Source organism: Rhincodon typus, chromosome 13, assembly GCF_021869965.1.
Source record: "Rhincodon typus isolate 14 chromosome 13, sRhiTyp1.1, whole genome shotgun sequence".
Lineage (NCBI taxonomy): Eukaryota > Metazoa > Chordata > Chondrichthyes > Orectolobiformes > Rhincodontidae > Rhincodon > Rhincodon typus.
This window is the reverse complement of record NC_063344.1, coordinates 42114680-42136202: the sequence shown is the minus strand read 5'-3', so window position 1 is coordinate 42136202 and position 21523 is coordinate 42114680. Positions and strand designations below refer to the sequence as shown.

The 21523-nt window shown below is 41.4% G+C and overlaps 1 protein-coding gene across 2 annotated transcripts in view; it reads right to left on the bottom strand.

Moving 5' to 3' along the window:
• Window positions 1-16348: 16348 nt before the first annotated feature.
• The window catches only part of LOC109918580 (lysosomal amino acid transporter 1 homolog), a 62936-nt gene continuing 57761 nt past the window's right edge, over window positions 16349-21523 (bottom strand). The window contains exon 9 of one of the 2 annotated variants that reach the window (XM_048604373.1): window positions 16349-16887. In XM_048604373.1, the coding sequence (XP_048460330.1) occupies window positions 16756-16887 (132 nt within the window). In that variant the 3' untranslated portion in view covers window positions 16349-16755. The remainder of the gene's footprint in view (window positions 16888-21523) is intronic. The other variant, XM_048604372.1, reaches the window with a different exon arrangement.

Sequence of the window (21523 nt, the reverse complement as noted above, 5' to 3'; positions counted from 1 at the left end):
TAAGGGTTCCCCTGTATAGGTTCTCAGTCTAGCTAAGGTCTTGCACAAGCTTAAGGTTTGGAGTCTAGAGCGAATTTTGTTCAACACTGGTTCTGCGATCACTGTTTTAACTTAAGGTGTTTCTTTGAGGAAGAACCATTAACACAAAAAGTAACAGGGAAGTGTTCAGAAATAAATTCAGCATTTAGGGAAATAATAAAGGAGGATAAATAAATCTTTATTGGGAATGAGGACCCAACTTTTTTTGAGCATACCTCGTCCACTCTCAGAAAATAGGATGCTGAATATTGACACTGGTTTGTGCAAGAGGTGTGACCAGATTTAATTTTTCATGTTACATCAAAAGCTGCTGAGTCATTTTGTACCTTTCTTAAAGGTCAGTTTGAAATATTCAGTTAAATCCCTTCTCTAACATTAAAACACATTTTTGACAGCTTTCAAAATATTGATAATGTATCAATCTTGAAACATAAGCAGAATTTTAAACGGTAAATATTTAAGATATGTCTTAATCCAAAGAAGTTTAAAATGTTTGCAGTTGCAGGAAATCTTAAATCCATTTAACCAATACCCATATCTGCAACATGTTTAAGTAACTTTCATGATTGTTTTAAAGGAAGTATACCACTTATTTTATCAGCTGAGATTACAATTGTTTCATGTGGAATGCTTACAATGAACGTACATTATAAAAATAGTTTGTACTATGTTACAGTGATGTCAGTATCCCATATCTTCACATTGTATGTCTTTTTTGTGCAGTTACTGGAAACGTGAAATTGATATTTTGGACCAAATTGTTCAGTGCAAATTGCTACATTGATATGATCACCCACAAGTACAGGCTGTCGTCACAGGGGCACATTGTTGTTTACCAGTAGCAAACCAGCCTAGACATTTTGGTGTCAAATTACATTGTAATCCATTCTGAAAGACTGAGATAGTAGGAACTGCAGATGCTGGAGAATCCGAGACAACAAGGTGCAGGGCTGGATGAACACAGCAGGCCAAGCACCAAGCAGCATCATAGGAGCAGACAGGCTTTTTTTACTACGTTTCAGGCCTAGACCCTTCATCAGAAAAAGGGGAGGGGAAGGGGGTTCTGAAATAAATAGGGAGAGAGTGGGAGGCGGATAGAAGAGGGATAGAGGAGAGGATAGGTGGAGAGGAAACAAACAGGTTGAGGAGGCGGTTTTTTTTTTAATACATTTCGTCTGCTATTCTGAAAGACTATTGCTTTAACCACCTGCAATGGTACTGTAATCATTAATTCAATTTAAAGATCATGTCAGACTTTATAAAACCACATCTTTAAAGTAGGATAATGCTGAAAGGGAAAAAAGCATTCACCAGGAGTGCTTGAAAAAAAACACTTGTGCAAGAGTATTTTAATTTCTGGAAATGATTCACTATAAGAGTCAAGCATATTCTGAAAATGTTGTGGATTAAACAGAACTGAATCCCAGCAACACATGTCATACAAAAGAATTAAACTTACATATGCAGCAAAATTTAGCAATTTTAATCATTTATAGGAAAAAAAATGGAAAGTGACTTCTATTTTTAGTACTTGAAAGTTGTTTTCACTCAAAAATAGAACAGATGCCACTATTAAATGTATTTTATCTGCTTCTCAGCAAATTTCATATCATTGATAACATATCATTTATGTAAGGAACCATCTCCCAAAGAAATGTGGAAAAGCCTAAATTGTTAAAAATTTCTTCAGTTCCACAGTACTGTAAAAGTCAACCTACAATCTTTTGTTGTGGCCTAAGATCACACTCCATGTACTATGGTCAGCAACTTACAACAGTTTATATTTAAAAATGCATGTTAAATTTTTTATTCATAATTGTTCTTAATAAAATTTATTATGTTTCAAACTGGAAGATTTGATCTCGTTCTACAATTTAGCAAGGCATTTCCTTCCATGTGATATCTTCACTGGATCAATTAATTACATTAGGAGATTATAGCAGCTTAGAGATCAAATGGCAAGTCTGTTATTTTTGCATCATTAATATTTTAATATTGGTTATACAGTTTTTATTTTTGAATCTAATTGATTCTATTGATTTTAACAATTTCACTTTCCAAAATGTAGGTCATAAATGCCTAAACATGATTTATCTGATATCTTATAAGTAGCAGTGGTAGCAAGAGGTAATCTAAAATTACTTACTTGCTGGATTTTGGACAGCATATGATTAATAATTGGGAAAATGGAAAATGATTTAAGGAACGATAAATAATTTAACACTACGGTTTCCAAATACTGGTGTTGAGATTAAACCATAGAGTCTACATTTTAATTTATTCTTAATCAGGTTCTGTACATAAAACAGAATTTGAGCGAACAAAATGTGTAATTTGTAAAAGCATAATTTAACTTCTAAAATAAAAGTATTTATTTGTAAATGTGATAGTTTTCATTTTCCACGGGATTTTTATTACACACAGAACTATTCTAACATCCAGCTTTAGGGCTGATAACTGGTGAATAACATTCATACCATACAAATTACAGGCAATGACCATCACAAACAAAAAAAATCTAACCATTACCTCTTAACAATCAATGAAATTACCATCACTGAATTCTCCACTATCGTCTTGCTATATGTTATCATTGATGAGAAACAGAATTGGACCAGCCAAATAAATAGAGTCCACAAGAGTAGGTCACAGTCTAGGAATTCAGCTCACATCTTGTCTCCCCATTTACAAGACACAAGTCATTGTGATGGCGTACTTCTCCCTTGCCTAGATAAGTACAACTCCCACAAAATTCAAGAAGCTCAATACAATCCAAGCCAAAAATACCTGCTTGTTTCACACCTTACTTATCATCTTCAATATTCACCTTCTCCATCATCAGTGCACTGTATCAGTAGTGAGTACAATCTACTAGATACCTTTGAAGCAATCCACCCAGGCTCCTTTGACAGCATGTTCTAAACCTGCGAACTCTACCACCTAAGTCTTGGACATGAGCAACAGACGCATGGTAGTACCACCACATGCAAGAATGCCTTTAAAGCACACCAACCTGACTTGTTACAATATCACCATGGCTTTACTGTTGCTAGGTTAAAACCCTGGGACTCCCTCCCTAATAACGTTGTGGGTGTCCCTACACCCCAAGAGCTGCAGCAATTCAAGAAGGCATCTCAAAATCATCTTCTCAAGGCCAGTTTGGGATGGGAAATAAATGCTGGCTTACTGACTGATATCCATAACCTATGAATGAAAAAAAAATAAACAAATAATCTGTCATTGCTATACTAGTAGTCCTATGCATGCGACTAGATGAGTTATTCTTCCAGTCTGCCAGTATGAAAACAATGGCTGAATGGCCTCCATAAGTACTGAAATCATTCTATGGGCCAGATTTTCCAAGAAGTAGCAAACTCAAACAGATTGCCATACCATTCACGTTTTCTTCTACATAATTTAAGAACACTGCATTTCTGACAGGAGATTCTGACCAGGGCTCCTTCAGAAACATGGTGTTGTGTTTCCATTTTGATGGTTCTCTCATAATGCAGAGCAGTCAGGGGAAGGTAAACCACTTCTTTTTCATAGCAGCTAGTTATCCTATTTCTGTGATTTATAGCCAAATTGACAGCTCCTGTGGAAAACTAAGTACATGAGGAAAGTGTAAGATCAGGATGCCAGGAGGGAAGGATACCAAGTGAAGCGGGGCAGGTGCGTGCCAAATGGATATGGAGTAGAGCACCAGCTAAGTAGGGTACCTATTGGATAGGTTCCAAATGGTTAGGATGTCAGTGTGGCAGGGGGAGGTGGGTAGCGTGCCACTTAGGTAGCATATTGAATGCCAGGTGGATAAAGTTCCAGGTGGATAGGGATAGGATGCCAGGACAGTAGGATGCCAGGTGGCTAGGGCTGTAAGTGGGAAGAGAGAGTTGGCTGCTGAGTGGGTAGGCTGATAGGTCCATGTGCAACTCCCAGCTATATTGCAGGAACAGTAATTAGGCTACTGTAAAATCCAGGTCTATGATTCTGTCTGGTCACACTCATCAAATCACAAAAATAAATAGTTTTAGTTTTAACCTCATTTCAAATAACTGCAACACAGCCATGTACATTCAAGACATTCTCACAAAGTTAAATTAATTGGTCATGCATTAACATCATTGTGCACTACAAAATGTGCAGGAGACCATACAGTATCTGAAAACAAGGAATAAGTTAATGGTTTGGGTGTGAAACTTGGTTAAAGCAAATACTTGTTTTTATGTCTTGCCTTTTGTGACTTCAGGAAGTCCTAAAACATGTTACAAGCAATGAGGTAGTTTTTGAAGCAATGTGATATTGACCGGTTGAGCTAGATGGCAGTGAGAGACTCAGTTTAACACCATATCTGGAAAGACAGAGCCCTCAAACAACATTCTCTCTAAGCTGTAAAGGTGCAGTTAAAACATATAGCCAGGTAACAAACTGGCTACCCACAAGAAGTGGTCCCTTTAAGGTGCGCGCATGTGTATTCATGTGGCTATCATAAAGGGTCTGCAAAGTGTAACAAACGTTGCTCATGCTTCTTACATCGGGGAAACCAAGCGGAGGCTTGGGGACCGCTTTGCAGAACACCTACGCTCGGTTTGCAATAAACAACTGCACCTCCCAGTCGCGAACCATTTCAACTCCCCCTCCCATTCCTCAGACGACATGTCCATCCTGGGCCTCCAGCAGTGCCACAACGATGCCACCCAAAGGTTGCAGGAACAGCAACTCATATTCCGCTTCGGAACCCTGCAGCCCAATGGTATCAATGTGGATTTCACAAGCTTCAAAATCTCCCCTCCCCCTACCGCATCCCAAAACCAGCTCAGCTCATCCCTGCCTCCCTAACCTGTTCTTCCTCCCACCTATCCACTCCTCCCACCTCAAACCGCACCCCCATTTGCTACCTACTAACCTCATCCCGCCCCTTGACCTGTCCATCCTCCCTGGACTGACCTATCTCCTCCCTACCTCCCCACCTACACTCACCTTTACTGGCTCCATCCCCGCCTCTTTGACCTGTCTGTTTCCTCCCCACCTATCCTCTCTTCTATCCATCTTCTATCTGCCCCCCCCTCCCTCCCTATTTATTTCAGAACCCCCTTCCCCTCCCCCATTTCTGATGAAGGGTCTAGGCCCGAAACATCAGCCTTCCTGCTCCTATGATGCTGCTTGGCCGCTGCGTTCATCCAGCTCTACACCTTGTTATCTCGGATTCTCCAGCATCTGCAGTTCCTACTATCTCTGTTGCTCATGGTGATGAGTTTTTAAGGAGAATATTGTTTATATCAGTGCAGCACTGTCTCAGTACTGACTTGGAGTTTCAACCGAGATTTTTGGACCACAGTCTCTGGAGCCAGATTTGAGTCCACAACCTTCTGATTTTAAGTGCTACCAACTGACCCACTGCTTAGCATTACTCAAGTAAAAGTGAAAATGGAGTCAACGTAAATAGAGCAGTTTGGCAGAACAAATTCAAATGAAACCAATGGGCTGGATTTCAACTTTCCAATGTGTTAGAGAGCTGATACAGAATGAGGAACTAGGAGTTTCAGCAGGTCACTTGTCAGCAGCTTTTTTTTTAAAACCTGCCTTTGCATTTGCACCTGATTTCCTGGCTTTCAAACCATTTAGTGGGAGTGGGCATAAGAACCCACATCCATGTATTTCAGCTCAACTAATTAAAGGGACACTTCCATGATAAAACTTTACGTGTTATACTATACAGGGATTTAAACAGATCGAGAAACAGGAGCAAGAAACAATCCTTGAAATAATCAGCACTTTAGACAGAAGCAGTGCATAGAGAAACGGAGTTATCATTTCAGGTCGATGACTTTGCAAAAGCTGCAACATTAGAATCACGACAAACAAGACCACACTTCGCTGTTGCCTCCCTAAAGCTGGTGCTGAGAGTTGTAAGGGTCTATTGAGAGAATGGGCAGAGTTCTCCCAGTCCCTGAACAATGTAGGTAATGGCGAGTCCACTGGGAAAATATGCTGAGATTGATAAAACTAGATGCTCAATGTCAAGAATCAAGGAGTCCAATTTTCCACCCAAAGTTTGAACAGTGAATTTAGAATCTCATAGTTAGTGCTGAGATACCTACATGATCACATTTATGTCTTATTATTACCTATTCTCCCTTCATTTATACATTCATTTATACCTCAGTTTGCTGTTGTCTCACACAGCAGAGAGAAAAACTAGACAGTGACATTCCCTAACATGGAAGTCTGAGTGTGTACCTGCCAGATGCAGCTCTCCACTTGCTTGCCCAGGCCTCCATGTTGGCCAATATCTCAGGGCATGCTCCAGCAACTGCCTGAACTCCCATTCATTCAACACACATCGGCCTCACCACATCATTATGTACTTATAATACTTTAATATGTACTTAATTCACTTTAACTCACTTTTCATTCACTTTAATGCTTCACTTTGGGGACCATAGCACCTTTCACTGTTATGCTGCTGCCAAGCCAATTTGTATCTCAGACCTCATAGCAGAGTGCACCTCAGCGGGCTTCAGTTGCCTTTGTATTGCTTACTGACTTCATACCAACTTAGATGCTTGCAACGTCTCTGAGTTGCCTGCCTTTTTGCACTTTGCTACCTCATTCAGAACCTACTGGTTCATGATACTTTTGTCTTTCCTTGACTTTTAGCACAGGCACAAAGCCTGACAGATGTCATGGTTGCCAGCAGCGACTAGTCAAGGGATTGGACATGTTGCTGTATGGCATTGTGCGATGTCAATGTTACACCTACAGCATGTACCAAAGCTTAGGTGACAAAAACACTACATGTGCTTTGGACAAATGGGTGTCTCATAAAGTCAAAGGGGAGTAGCCCTTTGTCAAGTCAAGGAGTCTGTCATCAGTCAGGGGGCTCACAACAGTCAAGGGCAGTGTGCCAGGGGCGTGGACACAAGCAGCCTCTTGGAGCAGTTGGGGTTTGGGGAGTGGACCGTGGGCAGTGCAGCAGGTACAGTACAACCATGGGGATTAAAGTAAACTCAGGTAAGGAGCTGCACAGAAGTCAGTCAGGCCTCTGGTCACTCACCATTCAACAAGTCACAGGGTACACCACTGTCCTGCCCTTGGTGTCTCTTCGCTGAATGTCGGTGGTTGTGGGGGCGGGGTTGAGGTTATAAGGGGTCATCTCTGTGGTAGGGAAGTTGGGAAGTCAATTGTGGTGATTGGAGGCAATATGCTGGGATACAGAGAGGATGATAATTATGATGGGACCAACTCAAAGGTTGAGAGATAATAATACTTTGTCACCACTCTAACATCAATGTTGGCATAACTAACTTGAAAGCCTGGGGCTCAGAGGGTAATGTTGGGAGATAAAGACTTATATGAAGGAGGTGGGTGGGAACATATGGAAACTCAGAACAGATGAGGTCAACAGGATCTCTGAGAAAGAAAGGACTATGATCTGAGAAGGGTTGGACTGGGGAGTCGGGGAGCATAGTAATTATAATGAGGTTAGCCAGGTGGATCTCACAGAATATATAAGTTCCCTGATTCTGGCTGTTAATCTGGTCCAATCAGGGCACCCTGGGTGACAGATATAAACAGGAGTGCAAAGGTTCTGCTGACTCTGAAAACTGGCTCTGAGGGTGCTGGATCAGAATCAAGCACCGTCTGTGTGTAAATAAAGGATGACTTGGTGATGGGATACTGGCTTCTATGGAATTATTTCAGGGGAGGGGTCACCTAGATTGACAAGCTGGGCATGTGACTCATTTTGTTAAACATGAGCTGTGTGGCCTTGCATCCTCATCCAAATCACAAAAAGGCAGTATAAATTAAAAATGGCACACCCAGAGTGAATGAAGCTAATAGTTCTGTCTTTCTGGCTTTACTTGAGAGTGATGTGAGGCTCTTTAAGGGCAATTAAACAGTACAGTTCAAAGATATCTATAATCACGAAGTCCTGCATGTGAAATGCACCTAGTGACCAAATATCTGGGATCCAAATCTTTGTCACAGAGTGAAGTCATGCACTTTGGCAGGAAGAATCAAAAGACAAACTATTATTTGAAAGCGGGGAGACCCCAAAAATATAGTGCAGAGTGTTTTCATGCACGAAACATAAAAGATTAGTATGGAGGTGTGACAAGTAATTAAGAGGAAAATAATATGTTGTTATTTCTTGCTAGGGGTTTGGAGTTTAAAACAAGGAAGTATTGTTACAACTACACCGGCTGTTGGTGGCATTGACATGGAGTAGCCTGTACAGTTTTGGTCCCCCTATTTAAAAAAGGATGTGTTGGCATTGGAGGCTGGTCAGAAGAGATTCACTAGACTTATTACTGGCTGAAAGAGTTGACTTATCAAGAAAGGCTAAACGGGTTAAGCCTTTATTCATTGGAATTTTGAAGAATGAGGGGTGATCTTATTGAAACATAGAAGATTCTGAGGGGGCTTGACAAGATAGATGTTGAGAAGATATTTCCACCAGCAGGTGGATCTTGAACTGGGAGACATAATGATACAATAAGATGACACTCATTTAAAACTGAGATGTGAATGAATTTCTTCTCTTGGAGGGTAGTGAAAGTTTGGAATTCTCTACTGCAGAGAGTTGTGGAGGCTAGATCACTGAAAATATTTGAAAAGGAAGTAGATAAACTTTTGAAATATCAGGGAGTTAATGGCTATGCTGAAAAACTGGCAGGAAAGAGGAGTTAAGGCCTGGGGCAGAACAGTCATGGTCTTGTTGAATGGTAGTGTAGGCTTGAGGGGCCAAATGGCCTAATCCTGCTTCTACTTCAAACAATTTTAACCATAACATTGGTCATTACTCATTGATCATAGTCATCTCTGTTAAGTAATCTGTGGGCCATCAACAGCAGCAGAATTGTACTCCAGCACAATCTGTCACCTCATGGCCTGGCATATCCCCCACTCAACCATTGCCAAGAAGCCAGGGGATCAACCCTGGTTCAATGGAGAGTGCAGGAGGGCATGCCAGGTGCAGCACCAGGTGGACCTAAGGATGAGGTGTCAACCTGGTGAAACCACCAAACAGGACTACTTGCACGCCAAACAGTGAAAGCAGCAAGTGATAGACAGAGCTAAGCGATCCCACAACCAACGGATCAGATCTAAGTTCTGCAGTCCTGCCACATCCAGGCATGAATGTTGGTGGACAATTAAACAATGATGGAAAAGCCCAGCACATCAGTGCAAAGGATAAGGTTGAAGCTTTCACAGCAATCTTCTGCTAGAAATGGCGAGTGGATGATCCATCTTGGCCTCCTCCAGTTGTCCTCAGCATTACAGATACCAGTCTTCAGCAAAATCGATTCACTCCATGTGATATCAAGAAACAGACAGAGACACTGGATACTGCATAGGCTATTGGCTCTGACAATTCCGGCAAAAGTACTGAAGACTTGTGCTCCAGAACTTCTCACTCCCCTAGCCAAGGTATTCCAGTATAGTTATAACACTGGCATCTACCCAACAATGTGGAAGATTGCCCAAATACATTCTGTACACAAAAAGCAGGACAAATCCAACCCAGCCAATTACCACCCCATCAGTCTACTCTCGATCATCAGTAAAGTGATGGAAGGTATCATCAACAGCGCTACCAAGCAGCACCTACTCAGCAATAACCTGCTCAGCGACGCCCAGTTTCGGTTCTGCCAGGGCCACTTAGCTCCTGACCTCATTACAGCCTTGGTTCAAACACGGACAAAACAGTTGAATTCCAGAGGTGAGATGAGAGTGACAGCCCTTGACATCAAGGCTGCATTTGACTGAGTGTGGCATCAAGGAGCCTTGCAAAACTGGAATCAATGGGTATTGGGGGGCAAACTCTCTAGTGGTTGGAGTCATAACTGACACATAGGAAGATGGTCGTGGTTGTTGGAGGTCAATCATCTCTGCTCCAGGACATCTCTGCAGGAACTCCTCAGGATAGTGTCCTCAGCCCAACCATCTTCAGCTGCTTCATCGATGACCTTCCCTCCATCATGAGGTCAGAAATGGGGATGTTCGCTGATGATTGCACAATGTTCAGCAACATTCACGACTCCTCAGATACTGAAGCAGTCCATGTTCAAATGCAACAAGATCTGGACAATGTCCAGATTTGGGCTGATGAGTGGCAAGTAACATTTGCACCACACAAATGCCAGGCTATAACCATTACGAACAAGAGACAATCTAATCACCGCCCCTTGGCATTCAACAGTGTTACCATCACTGAATCCCCCGCTATCAACATCTTGGGGGATTCATTGAATAGAGACTCACCTGGACTCACCACATAAATACATTGGCTACAAGAGCAGGCTAGAAGCTAGGAATACTGAGGTGAGTAACTCACCTCCTGACTCCTCAATGCCTGTCCACCGTCTACAAGGCACAAGTCAGGAGTATGATGGAATACTCCCCACTTGCCTGGATGAGTGCAGCCCCAACAACACTCAAGAAGCTTGACACCATCGAGGACAAAGCAGTCTGCTTGATTGGCACTACATCCACAAGCATCCATTCCCTCCACCACCAATTAGTACACACTGCTGCCACTATCTACAAGATGCACAACAGAAATTCACCAAAGATTTTCAGACAGCATCTTCCAAACCCACAATCACTTCCATCTAGAAGGACAAGGGCAGCAGATATATGGGAACAACACCACCTTCAAGTTCCCCTCCAAACCACTCACTATCCTGACTTGGAAGTATATCGCCGTTCCGTCACTGTCACTAGGTCAAAATCCTGGAATTCCCTCCCTACTAGTGTTGTGGGTCAGCCCACAGCAGGTGGACTGCGGCAGTTTATGAAGGCAGCTCACCACCACCTTCTCAAGGGCAACTAGGGATGGGTAATAAATGCTGGCCAGCCAGTGACGTCCACATCCCACAAATGAATTTTAAAAAATTAAGATTTTAATTTTAAATAAAAATAATCTATTAACAAATTTAAAAGTGTCAGTCCAGACTACAGTTCACTGATACAATCCAAAGTCTCATGGCCTGCACAAATGCAAGGAGCTGGTTTCTTCTCACTATGAACTGTAAGTATTTGCCAACACGCTGTTAGGTATAATGATGCCTTTCTGGTGATGTAGGGAATGGTAGTGTTGGGGGAACAAGGTATCAATAATCATGCCTCATTTATAATCTCCTACTGTATTTGCATAGCATGATTTGTGCTGCATACATCAGAATATGATCCACTATAGAAATGGTCTGCGTCGAGGCATTTCACTGTCCTCCTTCCATGGAGTCCTTCATGTCCCACAGTACAGAGGACTATACGGTTGTTTATGTGTCGTGCAAATGCAAAGTGCTCACACTACTAAGGAACTGTTCTGTACCTAATAACCCTCATACAGATTCATTGGATCTGTCACCAGTGGATCAAACAACAGAAGAGGTTAATGTCACTCTGGCCTTGGTGCAGTGAAGTCAGAGAGAAACTGAATTGGAACAAATGTGCCAGCAAGCCCAGGACTAGCAGCAATCTCTGGTGACTGCTGAGCAGCTCCACATGCAGGTTGTTGCAGGTTCTATCAGGATGCAAAGGTACAAGACGCCCAGAGACTATTTTTCTCAATGCTACTTCCACACGAAAAGCAAGGCACATTGCTGTCACAGACTAAGGATATTTCAGGATGCCATCATAGAACAGTGTGAACTCCTGGAGCTGGATCTGTAACCTGAAGGTGGGCTAGCCATCCTAGCCTGGTGACATCTGCCCTAAACTTTTATGCAACTGGCTGCTTCCACTCAGACCTGTGTGAGATCTCTCAAACCTCAAAAGTATTAAGACTATTACTGGTGAAGAAGCCAGATTAGATTGTTTCATCTTGTTTCTATAACATATTCAGTGCTGCAGCCTGAACAGCAGACTTTGCCAACAATGCCCAGGTATAGAGGACTATGGACTATATTAACATCTTGTCGAGAGCACCATAACATAACATGACTTCATCAACTCAATGAATGTACAAGTCATCTGTGATTATTGGTACCACATCTTAGAAGTCTGTGCCAAGTACCCTGGGAGCTGCCTTGATCCCTATCCCTTTCACAGAAGCAAATGTCAATTCTTTTTAGGTTTGATTTTCTTGTTGTTCATTAAAAAGTCATGTTTTCAATGGTTAAATGTTTTACAAAACATGATGCTCGGTATTAAGGAAAGAGTAAGGCTCCCTTGAACAGGGTTCTAACATGGCATGGTGCTAAGAACAGGGAGCCTTTATAACTAGGTACATGTCATTGCTGTTATGATGGCAGTAAACCAGGCAGGTGATGTTATAAAGCAGCAATACATTTATGCGAGTGATATTTTATTTCCAATGAAGAATCGTCCATGCCATGTGCCCCCAGACATTGCTCAGTTTCCTTTCTCTCCTCCTTCAGCATTGTGAATGGGCTATTTATGGCTGACCATGATTGACCTGATGCATGGCTGGGCGTTAAATATGACATTGGCAGAAATGCTAGAGGTGCTGTTGGTGGTGGGTACTTTTACAGGTGAGCATACCATGGCACAAGCGTGTCCCTGCAGAATCACAAATGTATATATAATGAGATGAGTAGTGGAGAATTGTGTGAGATAAATCATTAGAGCTCACAGAGAGAAATGCTGCATGAAGCACCCCGAAATTGCCTCCCAGATGACTTTAAGTGAAAGTTAGCCCAATGAATTCCCAGCTGACAGTGGGAAGAAGCTTACCCAGGGAACAAGGAGGCATGATCAGAAAATCACTGAGGAAGTCAGCTGCAGGAATGTGGAGCCACAACTGAAAGATGTTCATTTGAACAAGGATGGCTCAGCATTTTCTTACTTTGATATGTCTTTCACTTCCCACAGAGGCAGCAAGAAGGAAGGTGAAGTCTTCCCTGAGGAGATGCACTCCAAGTATGCACCACACTTTCCTCTAGTTCATTACACTTCTCAATGGGACTGGCAAGACAGTTGGATTCTCAGCAGTCAGTGGGAGTAAGTGATGGAGACAGCGAGAACAGTGATGAGTTTGTCAGAAGATACAGCTGTGCTTACTTGAACCCAGATGTTGAGCCTTGGGAGCAATCAAGGAAGTGGATAATTCTTCAGCATTGACTGATAATATCTGATATTCTCTTGTATTGTGTGCCTACTATCTTCAAAATGTCTGTGATTGTATTGCACCGTGTTGGGTAATGTGTCTGCCTCAACTGAATGGCTGGATAACTATGGAGTCAGTGAGAGGTGGGTGTGAGGCAGGCACCATTGGTGGTTTTAAGAGGGTGAGGGGGAGTATCTCTATGTTAGGCATGGGTCCTCTACAGCAAGGAGTGCTGATGAATGAGTTATGGGGTGTGATGCTTTGAGCATTGAGAAAGATTGTTGGAGCAGTGAGTAGGAGATAACATATGAAAATACATTCACTGACACTGATCACCAACAGAGGATCAATAACATTCTAGTGACATTGCTGTGGGGTCTTCAGGCCCAGACACTGGAAACTGATACCCTAGGTCCCCAATCCCTTCTGAGGATGCCCAGCTGCCCTGCAGAAACATAGGATCGTGTTTTCCGTCAAGCTCCAGTACTAAGGTCTTCAACTCTGACTCACTTGTCCTAAAGTATGCTCTGCCTTGGTATTCCATTTTATTTGTTTACAATTGTAGCAATATTATTTTGTATCATCCTCCTTTAATTCAGTGTTGTTTCCCTTTGGGGGGGGGGGGGGGGGGTGCAGACTGCCTCAAGAACAGAAGAGTTCTTTGCTCTTGGTATAAGGTGCTTAATTTCCTTTTGTAGCAGCCAGGAGCATGGGAGCCACTAGACCTAAGTATTCAAGTAAAAGGGAGACAGTTAGCACCTATTTTGTGTGCTGATCATCGCCATTTCAATAATTTGGGCAACTCACGAGCCATAGCCATCATGACCCAAAAGCACACTCTACATTCTAGCCCAAAATGCTTTGCTTCAAATACTTGCTGATTTAAGGCCAATGCATGTTTTCTCAGAAAGGTGGAGAAATATCAAAAGTCCTGGAACATATGTGGTTATGGAAAGAAAGAGAGAGAAAGAGAGAGTCTCATTCTCACTCTCACTATCAGAGGGAATAGTTTTGGCTTCCTCTTGCAGAGATACTGTGCTGCTCTGCGGTTTAGTGCAGACACAAAACCATGAAGTTTGTCATAGTTTTCAGCAGGCCTCAGTCACGGGGAATAGCTTTCATTCAGAGATTTCTTGCACAGTAAGTCAACCTCATGGTAGTCAGAGTCAAAATATTTTCCTAAGGGCTGAGAAGCCAAAGAACAGGCAGCACACCTGTTTGATCCTCTCTGCACTATCCTGAACTGTTTTCCTCTTAGAACAAGAGGCAGGCATTATGGGGAATGAAAGTAGGTTGCACAGATATCACTGTTGGTACAAGTGAAGAGGTTTCCTGAGCAAATGAATAGGTACTGCAGAGGGCATACAGAATTCGTGGTATCTGGAGTTGAAGTGGATGAGAGCAAATAGGAAACATATTGCAGGTAATAATGAGTGGTAGAGCATGAGCTTTGGTGGGCGCAATTGCAGAGGTAGTGTGAGGTAATAGACAGAAGATAGTGGAACTTATCCTGGTGGAGTGGAGAAGAATATTGACCTTTCTCCGATAGTGCTGGACACTTCTCTAATGAGTTGACACACCTTTAATGTGGATGGCAATCTTGGAGCAGTCTGGCATGGTCTGACCTTGTGTTGTCCACTAATGGTCCAGGGGGAAGCACAATGTCTGACATTGGCATCACTCCATCCAGCAGGTGCTTCAGGACCCTGCCTGCCCACCAGGGTACCGATTTATCCCTATCTGCCATGTCCAGAGTAAATGGCAGCAACTGTGCAGGACAGCAGACTGCCTGCACTTGCTTAAGTGCACAACAGGCTTTGATAGACAGTGTAGGTGCAAGGGATGCCAGTGAACTCCATGATAGCCACTAAGTGGCAAGTTGTTCCTGGAATGGTGTGTGGTAAGATGGATGGAAATTGGATGTGAGGGGCACCATAGGCGGGGTAGGTTATTAATGAGGCGTGCTGGACGAGATAGGGTGAGAAATCCTCCAAAATACAATGCAACTTGGACTAAGCCAAAACAAAAACATATGATTCAACCCACACACATGCAATGGACTGAATGCTGCTAATTTTAATTGTCCAATTTGAAGATAGATCCTGCAAATAAACAATAATCTTGCAAACTTGCCATAAATCAGGAACCTGCAATATACATATGAATTTAAACTTTCAGTTAAATAGGCAGTCTCAATGTAAAAGTAAACATCTCAGGATAACATAATGAGAGTTGTGCAAAATATGTTTTGCTGTTTATCTGTCATGGTATGGAGCCTTTGGCACTTTTGGTTTCGACTCACTTTACATTCAAAATAGAAGTTTTATTTGGAATGGTGTGCATATGACTTGTTTCATTTGGATTCTGGAACATGTTATGGAGAAAAGTCAAATAAAGACTTAAGATTGAGTATTAAAATAGCCAGTTAATATTCTAGATGATCCCGTGGCAAAGCACACATTCAAGACATGTCTAAATCTGCTGAAAATATTCCCTGGAAATGGATTCTGGATTATTTGGAATTGCCATCCAAAATATAAAAATTAATGATAAATAAATTGTGACAGGCAGCTACAAAACGTAAACTGCAGAGGACATTTATGTCAAACTTAATGAGAACCTAAAAATACAACTTTAAATCTAACAATCAGCTGGAACACATGTAGTCATCCTCTACATATGGAGGTTTAATAGTTGCCGTATAGTTTATGGATAATGTATGTTATATGCTGGTATAGTTTTGTAATCCATAAATATGGGTGGTGCTTGACCATATGAATACAAATTTATAAGAAACAAAGTCCTAAATAATAATGACTAATGTGAAATCATTTAAAAGACAAATCAGATCTGTCATGGTACTATTTTCAAGCAATAGTGTGTGGATCCCCAGGATGTCCCTTGACATTATTTACTGATAAATGTTAAGTATTTTGTTCTCAAAGCTGAAGCGTTTTCTATGAACATGTTTTAATTCCTCTCTGCACCCATCTTTGCAGAAATGCTGTTAACTATTTAAAACAGTATCTTGTGAAATTGATGGATGTTCTAACTTTACCAGTGTACACCTGAATACCAGGAGTGTTTTTCTGAATCACATATTATTATAGATCAGCAAGAAGGATAAAACATTTAACAAGCATTTATACTGGCGGCAGATATTGCAATGAAAAGTGCAATGCCTGACAGACAGACAGATGCAAGTTGCTTTGTCGAAAATGACAGGCAGGGCAGTGGAAGGGATATTGGGCCTATACTCAGGCAATTTTCTTTTCACTCATGGTGAAGGTGATGGGGGTGGTGGGATGGGGCTGGAGGGGTGCTAATGGGTGGGTGGTGTGGGGATGGTGGGAATATGGTCAAGAGCAGAAAAAACATTTGACCTTTTGCTTGGAAGTGATCAATTGGGATCGTGTCAGCAAAGCATTAAAGTCCTGGCAAACAGATCATTAGGTTGAGACTTGACTTCATCACAAGGTGCACGCTGAACGAAAGAGATCTAATATTTTTAATAATACTGATAATGGATTACAAATTAGGATAATGTAAATATTAAAACAAATTATCTCTCAATTAAAGTCTAAAATAATAGTGGCAAGTTCTAGAGCAATTTATGTGTAATCAATCATTCAGAAATTCTTTTATTTAAACTGGTGCAATTGTAAAAAGTTGTTCAGTTGTTCTTCTTCATCATCAAGGAGTGGTGCCCCCTCTGGAATTGAACGGAGAGAGAAGTTGCTTCGTTTGCGATATCTAATAAACTGTGCAGTAATCTGTAGGATGCTTATTAAGGATACAACTGGAAGATCTGTGATCAGCAACCTATAAACTTGGTGAAAAAATTGTGAAACAGATAATGTGAAGATATGATCAGAACTATGCACTATTTTGACATGTAAAACACAACTCCACACAGAACGATATAAACTTGTTGCAGAAATTAACATGTTGACCACAGCAGCAATGTGAATGAAATGAAATAGCTCAGAAAATACATTCTAAACTTCACTGTTTTCATGAGTGATTGCATCTTGATTTTACATTTTCCTCATTATGCCAGCAGTGATTAATATTATGTCATACATGGGATGTACAAAAAGTCAAGCAGTTCCAGTATAGTTATGTCATTATCCAAGATTGTTGATGATGGCCTAGGTAAAGCATGATCTGTATAAAGAAAGGGTATTGTAATATACATGGATATATTATATATATAGGTGACTCCAATTTATGGACACCTGATTTACAAATGCTCGTACTTATGAATGAGATTCCACACAGGAATGTATTATCATTAATTTTAATGATCTGATGAACATTTCCTGTATTTACGAACAGCTATTTTATATTGTCTTCCATTGTGTTCTGACTTGCATACAAATCAACTTGTAAACATACTCAAGAATGGTACCCATTCACAATTGAGGGACTGCCCGTATTTGGGAAAATGTGACGCTGAGAGCATATGACATGGGAATAGCCAAGATGGAGAGTGGAGCATTTGAAAAGGACAATATGTCTGTGACAGCAAGGAAGAAAAATCACTAAATGCGATCACAGCATAACAAAGGGCAGCAGGCTAAGTTAATAAATAAAGTAAATATTAACTAGCTATTACATAAATTAGAACAAGCAATTGGTATGAAGACTAAAACATGTAAGCTATGTTGAGTAAACAATAAACCTTAATGAAATGATAAATAATGTTACACGAGGATGCTAGGGTACACGGTGTGCTACAGTTGCAGCATCTGGGAGATTACAGAGAGCAGCACAATCTGAGATGACAAGTTTTGAAATAAAACTCCACATTGTGATTAGTTTCAGTTCAGAATTGTCTTACTGGAGTCTAATGTGCAGACATCACGGGACATCAAAGAGGAGGCAAGTTACCTGGACATTCAAGCAAATCACACACATTCAGTGAGACAGTGGTATGATTCTGGCTAGTGGTCAGGCACATTGACTGAGAGTCAAGCAGATGAGGGAAGTCCAGATACAGTGGTGAAGGAACCGTGACTTTTATCCTTATCAAACAAACACAAGGTTCCTTCTGCCTGTGTGAATGAGGGAAAGGTCTGCAAGGTAGTGACAATGGCTGTGGTACAAGAGGCCATTCAAGCTGAGGTGAAGAAAGGAAAGATTCAAAGGTAGAGATAGTAGTCACAGGGATGGCAACAGTTCTCTATAGCAGTGACTGAAGTTGCAAAGGTTGTGTTACCTGTCCAGTGTTAAGATTATGGATATCTCCTTGCACATGGAGAAGAACTTAGCAGTGAGAGGGGAGGATCCATTTGTTGTGGTTCATTTAGGAACTAACAATATTAGTACACCTGGAATGAGGTGCCACTGGGAGGAATTTGAGAAGTTACGGTTGAAATTAAAATGCATAATCCCAAAGATAATCATCTCTGAATTGATATCTGTACTATGTGCAAATTTGCATAGGGATAAATAGATTAGAAGATTAAATGGAGGCAGAGGCAAGTATTCCTGGGGCACTGGAAATGGAGAAAGAGAAAGCTGTTCTTATGGGTATGGGCTTCATTTAATCATTGCTGGGACCAGTCTCCTGTTAAATCATTGAACTAAGGCAACAGGACATTAAACAAAGGAAAGACCGGGATAGGGGGAAAGTTAGGAGGATTCAGGAAAGGATAAAATCATAAATGTCAAGAGATTTGACAAGACTGTAGAGCAGAGTGGTAATTTGGCTATAAATAAGCTCAGTGGGTAAGGAAAAGACAGCAAGCCAAATAATCAGTATTAGAGCATTTGCGATTAAGACATTTGAAGGAAAATGTAGAGTAAAAGTTAAAGCTAAAGGAATTATAGCTCACTGTGTAAAGCATTGAAACAAATTTTATTCACAATAGCACTGAAAGAAATTAAGGACTTTGAACTAACAGCCATCTAGTTGAAGAATCACCGAGATTATCACTAAATAAATATTGTGGGTTACCTGCTCTTTTAGAAGAATCAGGTAACGTTGAAATAAAGGAGTGACAACCCTGAAAGTAAAGGATGGGATAAAGACGAAAGGAGAAAATAACTCCAAAAAATCAATGTGGAAAATCACTTTGGGTGGAACTAATAGACAATAAAGGACAGAAATCAATGGTGGGAATAATTTACAAGCTCCTAAAGGTATTGTAGCGAAAGGCAGATTATAAATAAAAGAGGTTAGAGGCTCAAGTAACAATTGTAAAACAGTGATCTCAGGAGACGTGAATTTTTGTACAGACTAGGAAAACCAAGTCTGCAGTAATAGTGTAATGGACAAGCCTGTGGAATGCATTTAATTTAGTTTTCTAAACTAGTGAGTCAACAACGAACTAGGGAACAAACTAATTTAGATGCAATCAGATGGGGTTAAATAATAGCCAGCTGTTTACTACTGCTACAATTTCTTGGGTTCTTATAAACTTTTCATCAAGCTTGAGGGTGGTTTAGATAAGAAACTAAAGCAATAAAGCGCAACAGAACAAACTACCCAGGTATGAGTTAGTCAAAACAGATTGGAAAACTAGATTAAAAGATAAAACAGTAGATAGCCAATGGCAAATATTTAAAGAATTCATTTTTAATTTGCAATGGTTATATGTTTTCTTCAGGGATGAAAGCCCCAGTGGAGAAATGGTCCAACACGTGTCAATAAGAGAAATTAAAGATAGAATTAGATTATAGTAGAGGCTTAATATGTCATCAAAAGGGGGGAAAAAGCCCAAGGACGAGAGGACATCCGAGAAATTGAAAACCGAGAAGGAAAATTTGAGTGTGAACAAGCATGAGATATAAAAACAGATTGCTTAAGCTTGTAAAAATCTGTAAAAAGGAAGAGATTAGCAAAATTAAAGGTGGGTACCTTAAAGACAGACATGGGAGAGATTATAATTGGAAATAAGGAAACAGCAGAGCCACTGGGTTGAATTTTTCCAAGATTTGGATAAGGGACAATTCCACAGAATCCTGAAGAAGGGTAATACCTGAAACATTGACTTCTCCTTTCCTCTGGATGCTGCCTGCTTGCTGTGTTCTTCCAGCCTCCTGTTTGTCTACCTTGGTTTCCAGCATCTGCAGTTTTTTAGTCTCAAAACACCTTCTGTGCTCTGTATCAGTAAGTACTACCATCTTTTCTCTGCTATCTCGCACTCACTAATTCCACTACTCCATCCACCTCCAGCCAAAGCTCATTGTCTACCGCTCTCATATTGCACGCAGCATCTTCCCTCAGCAGCTCTCCCCCACCTCATTCCCCACCAAACCTATAACTTTTCCTTAACTCTTCAATTCCTACCCAATCACTCAGGACATCTCACCACTTATCCCTCTCCTGCACCAGCACTAACAGCTGTGCCAGCCATTTCCCTTTCACTCAATCCCTCCCTTTATCTCATTGCAGGACAAAACAGTCAAAGAGGGCTGAGCGAGCCCAGACAGGTGATGGAGCGGCTAGCATTCATTCCTCAACCATATGAGGAGAGGTTCCTTGACCTCGTGAGAGAGGATACAGACTGCTCCTGTGGGTTTGCTGAGACCTCCATGTCCTCGCAGCCAAGTAATACTCAATGTGATGTGATCTGCTGCTTTGATCTTCCATTACCACCGCTGTAAACATACTTTAACATGCTCAAGCTTCCACCCCTTTAACTCATTCCCTTTCATCATCTGCAGGCACCAGTGACATCAAAACAGCCATGTCTTACAAGAGACCAACCCGTCTGGCAACAGCTCCTCCTCCACCCTATGAGGGAACAGCCACAAACCCACCAAAGGAAGCACCAGAAAGGTCACCCCTTGTATCCTCCACCAGCTCAGACATTTGCACCTCGGTGGACACTTTAACTACATTAGAGTCAGAAGCACATTCTGGTGAACACGTCGCTGGTATTTCTCTGCTGCTGCCTGAGGAAGAAACATCCAAGGTCACATACGCTCAGAGGTCTGCCCAAGACCAGCAACAAACTCAGTCCCACCCATGAGACAATCCCGTACAGCCATGTTCATTGCTGACAGCCATGACAAGGTCCCTGGCCTTCTGCGTGTTCTAAAAAGCAAGGCATGACAAAAATGCTGAGAGTCTGTAAGTTCAGAATTGAAGCAATAATGTACCTAAACGGCAAAGGAAGGCAGAGATGCTGTAAGCATCCAGTTAGGTGTAAAGTGAGTTAGAGCTGAGAAAGCAAGCCAACAGCCTAATGATACATTCTGTTCTAATGCATGAGATGATTGCCTTTCCCCGTGCACAAAGAGCCTGGCAGCAGCATTGCAACACAAGATATCAGTGAACTGCAAACAGCAGTACGGAGGAACTGAACCTGTATTATACTTTTGTCTGAGATGAGTCATGATGAAGTGGTGAAGCTGGTACTTTGCCAATGCCAACCTCTGTGGTCAGAGGATGCAGGT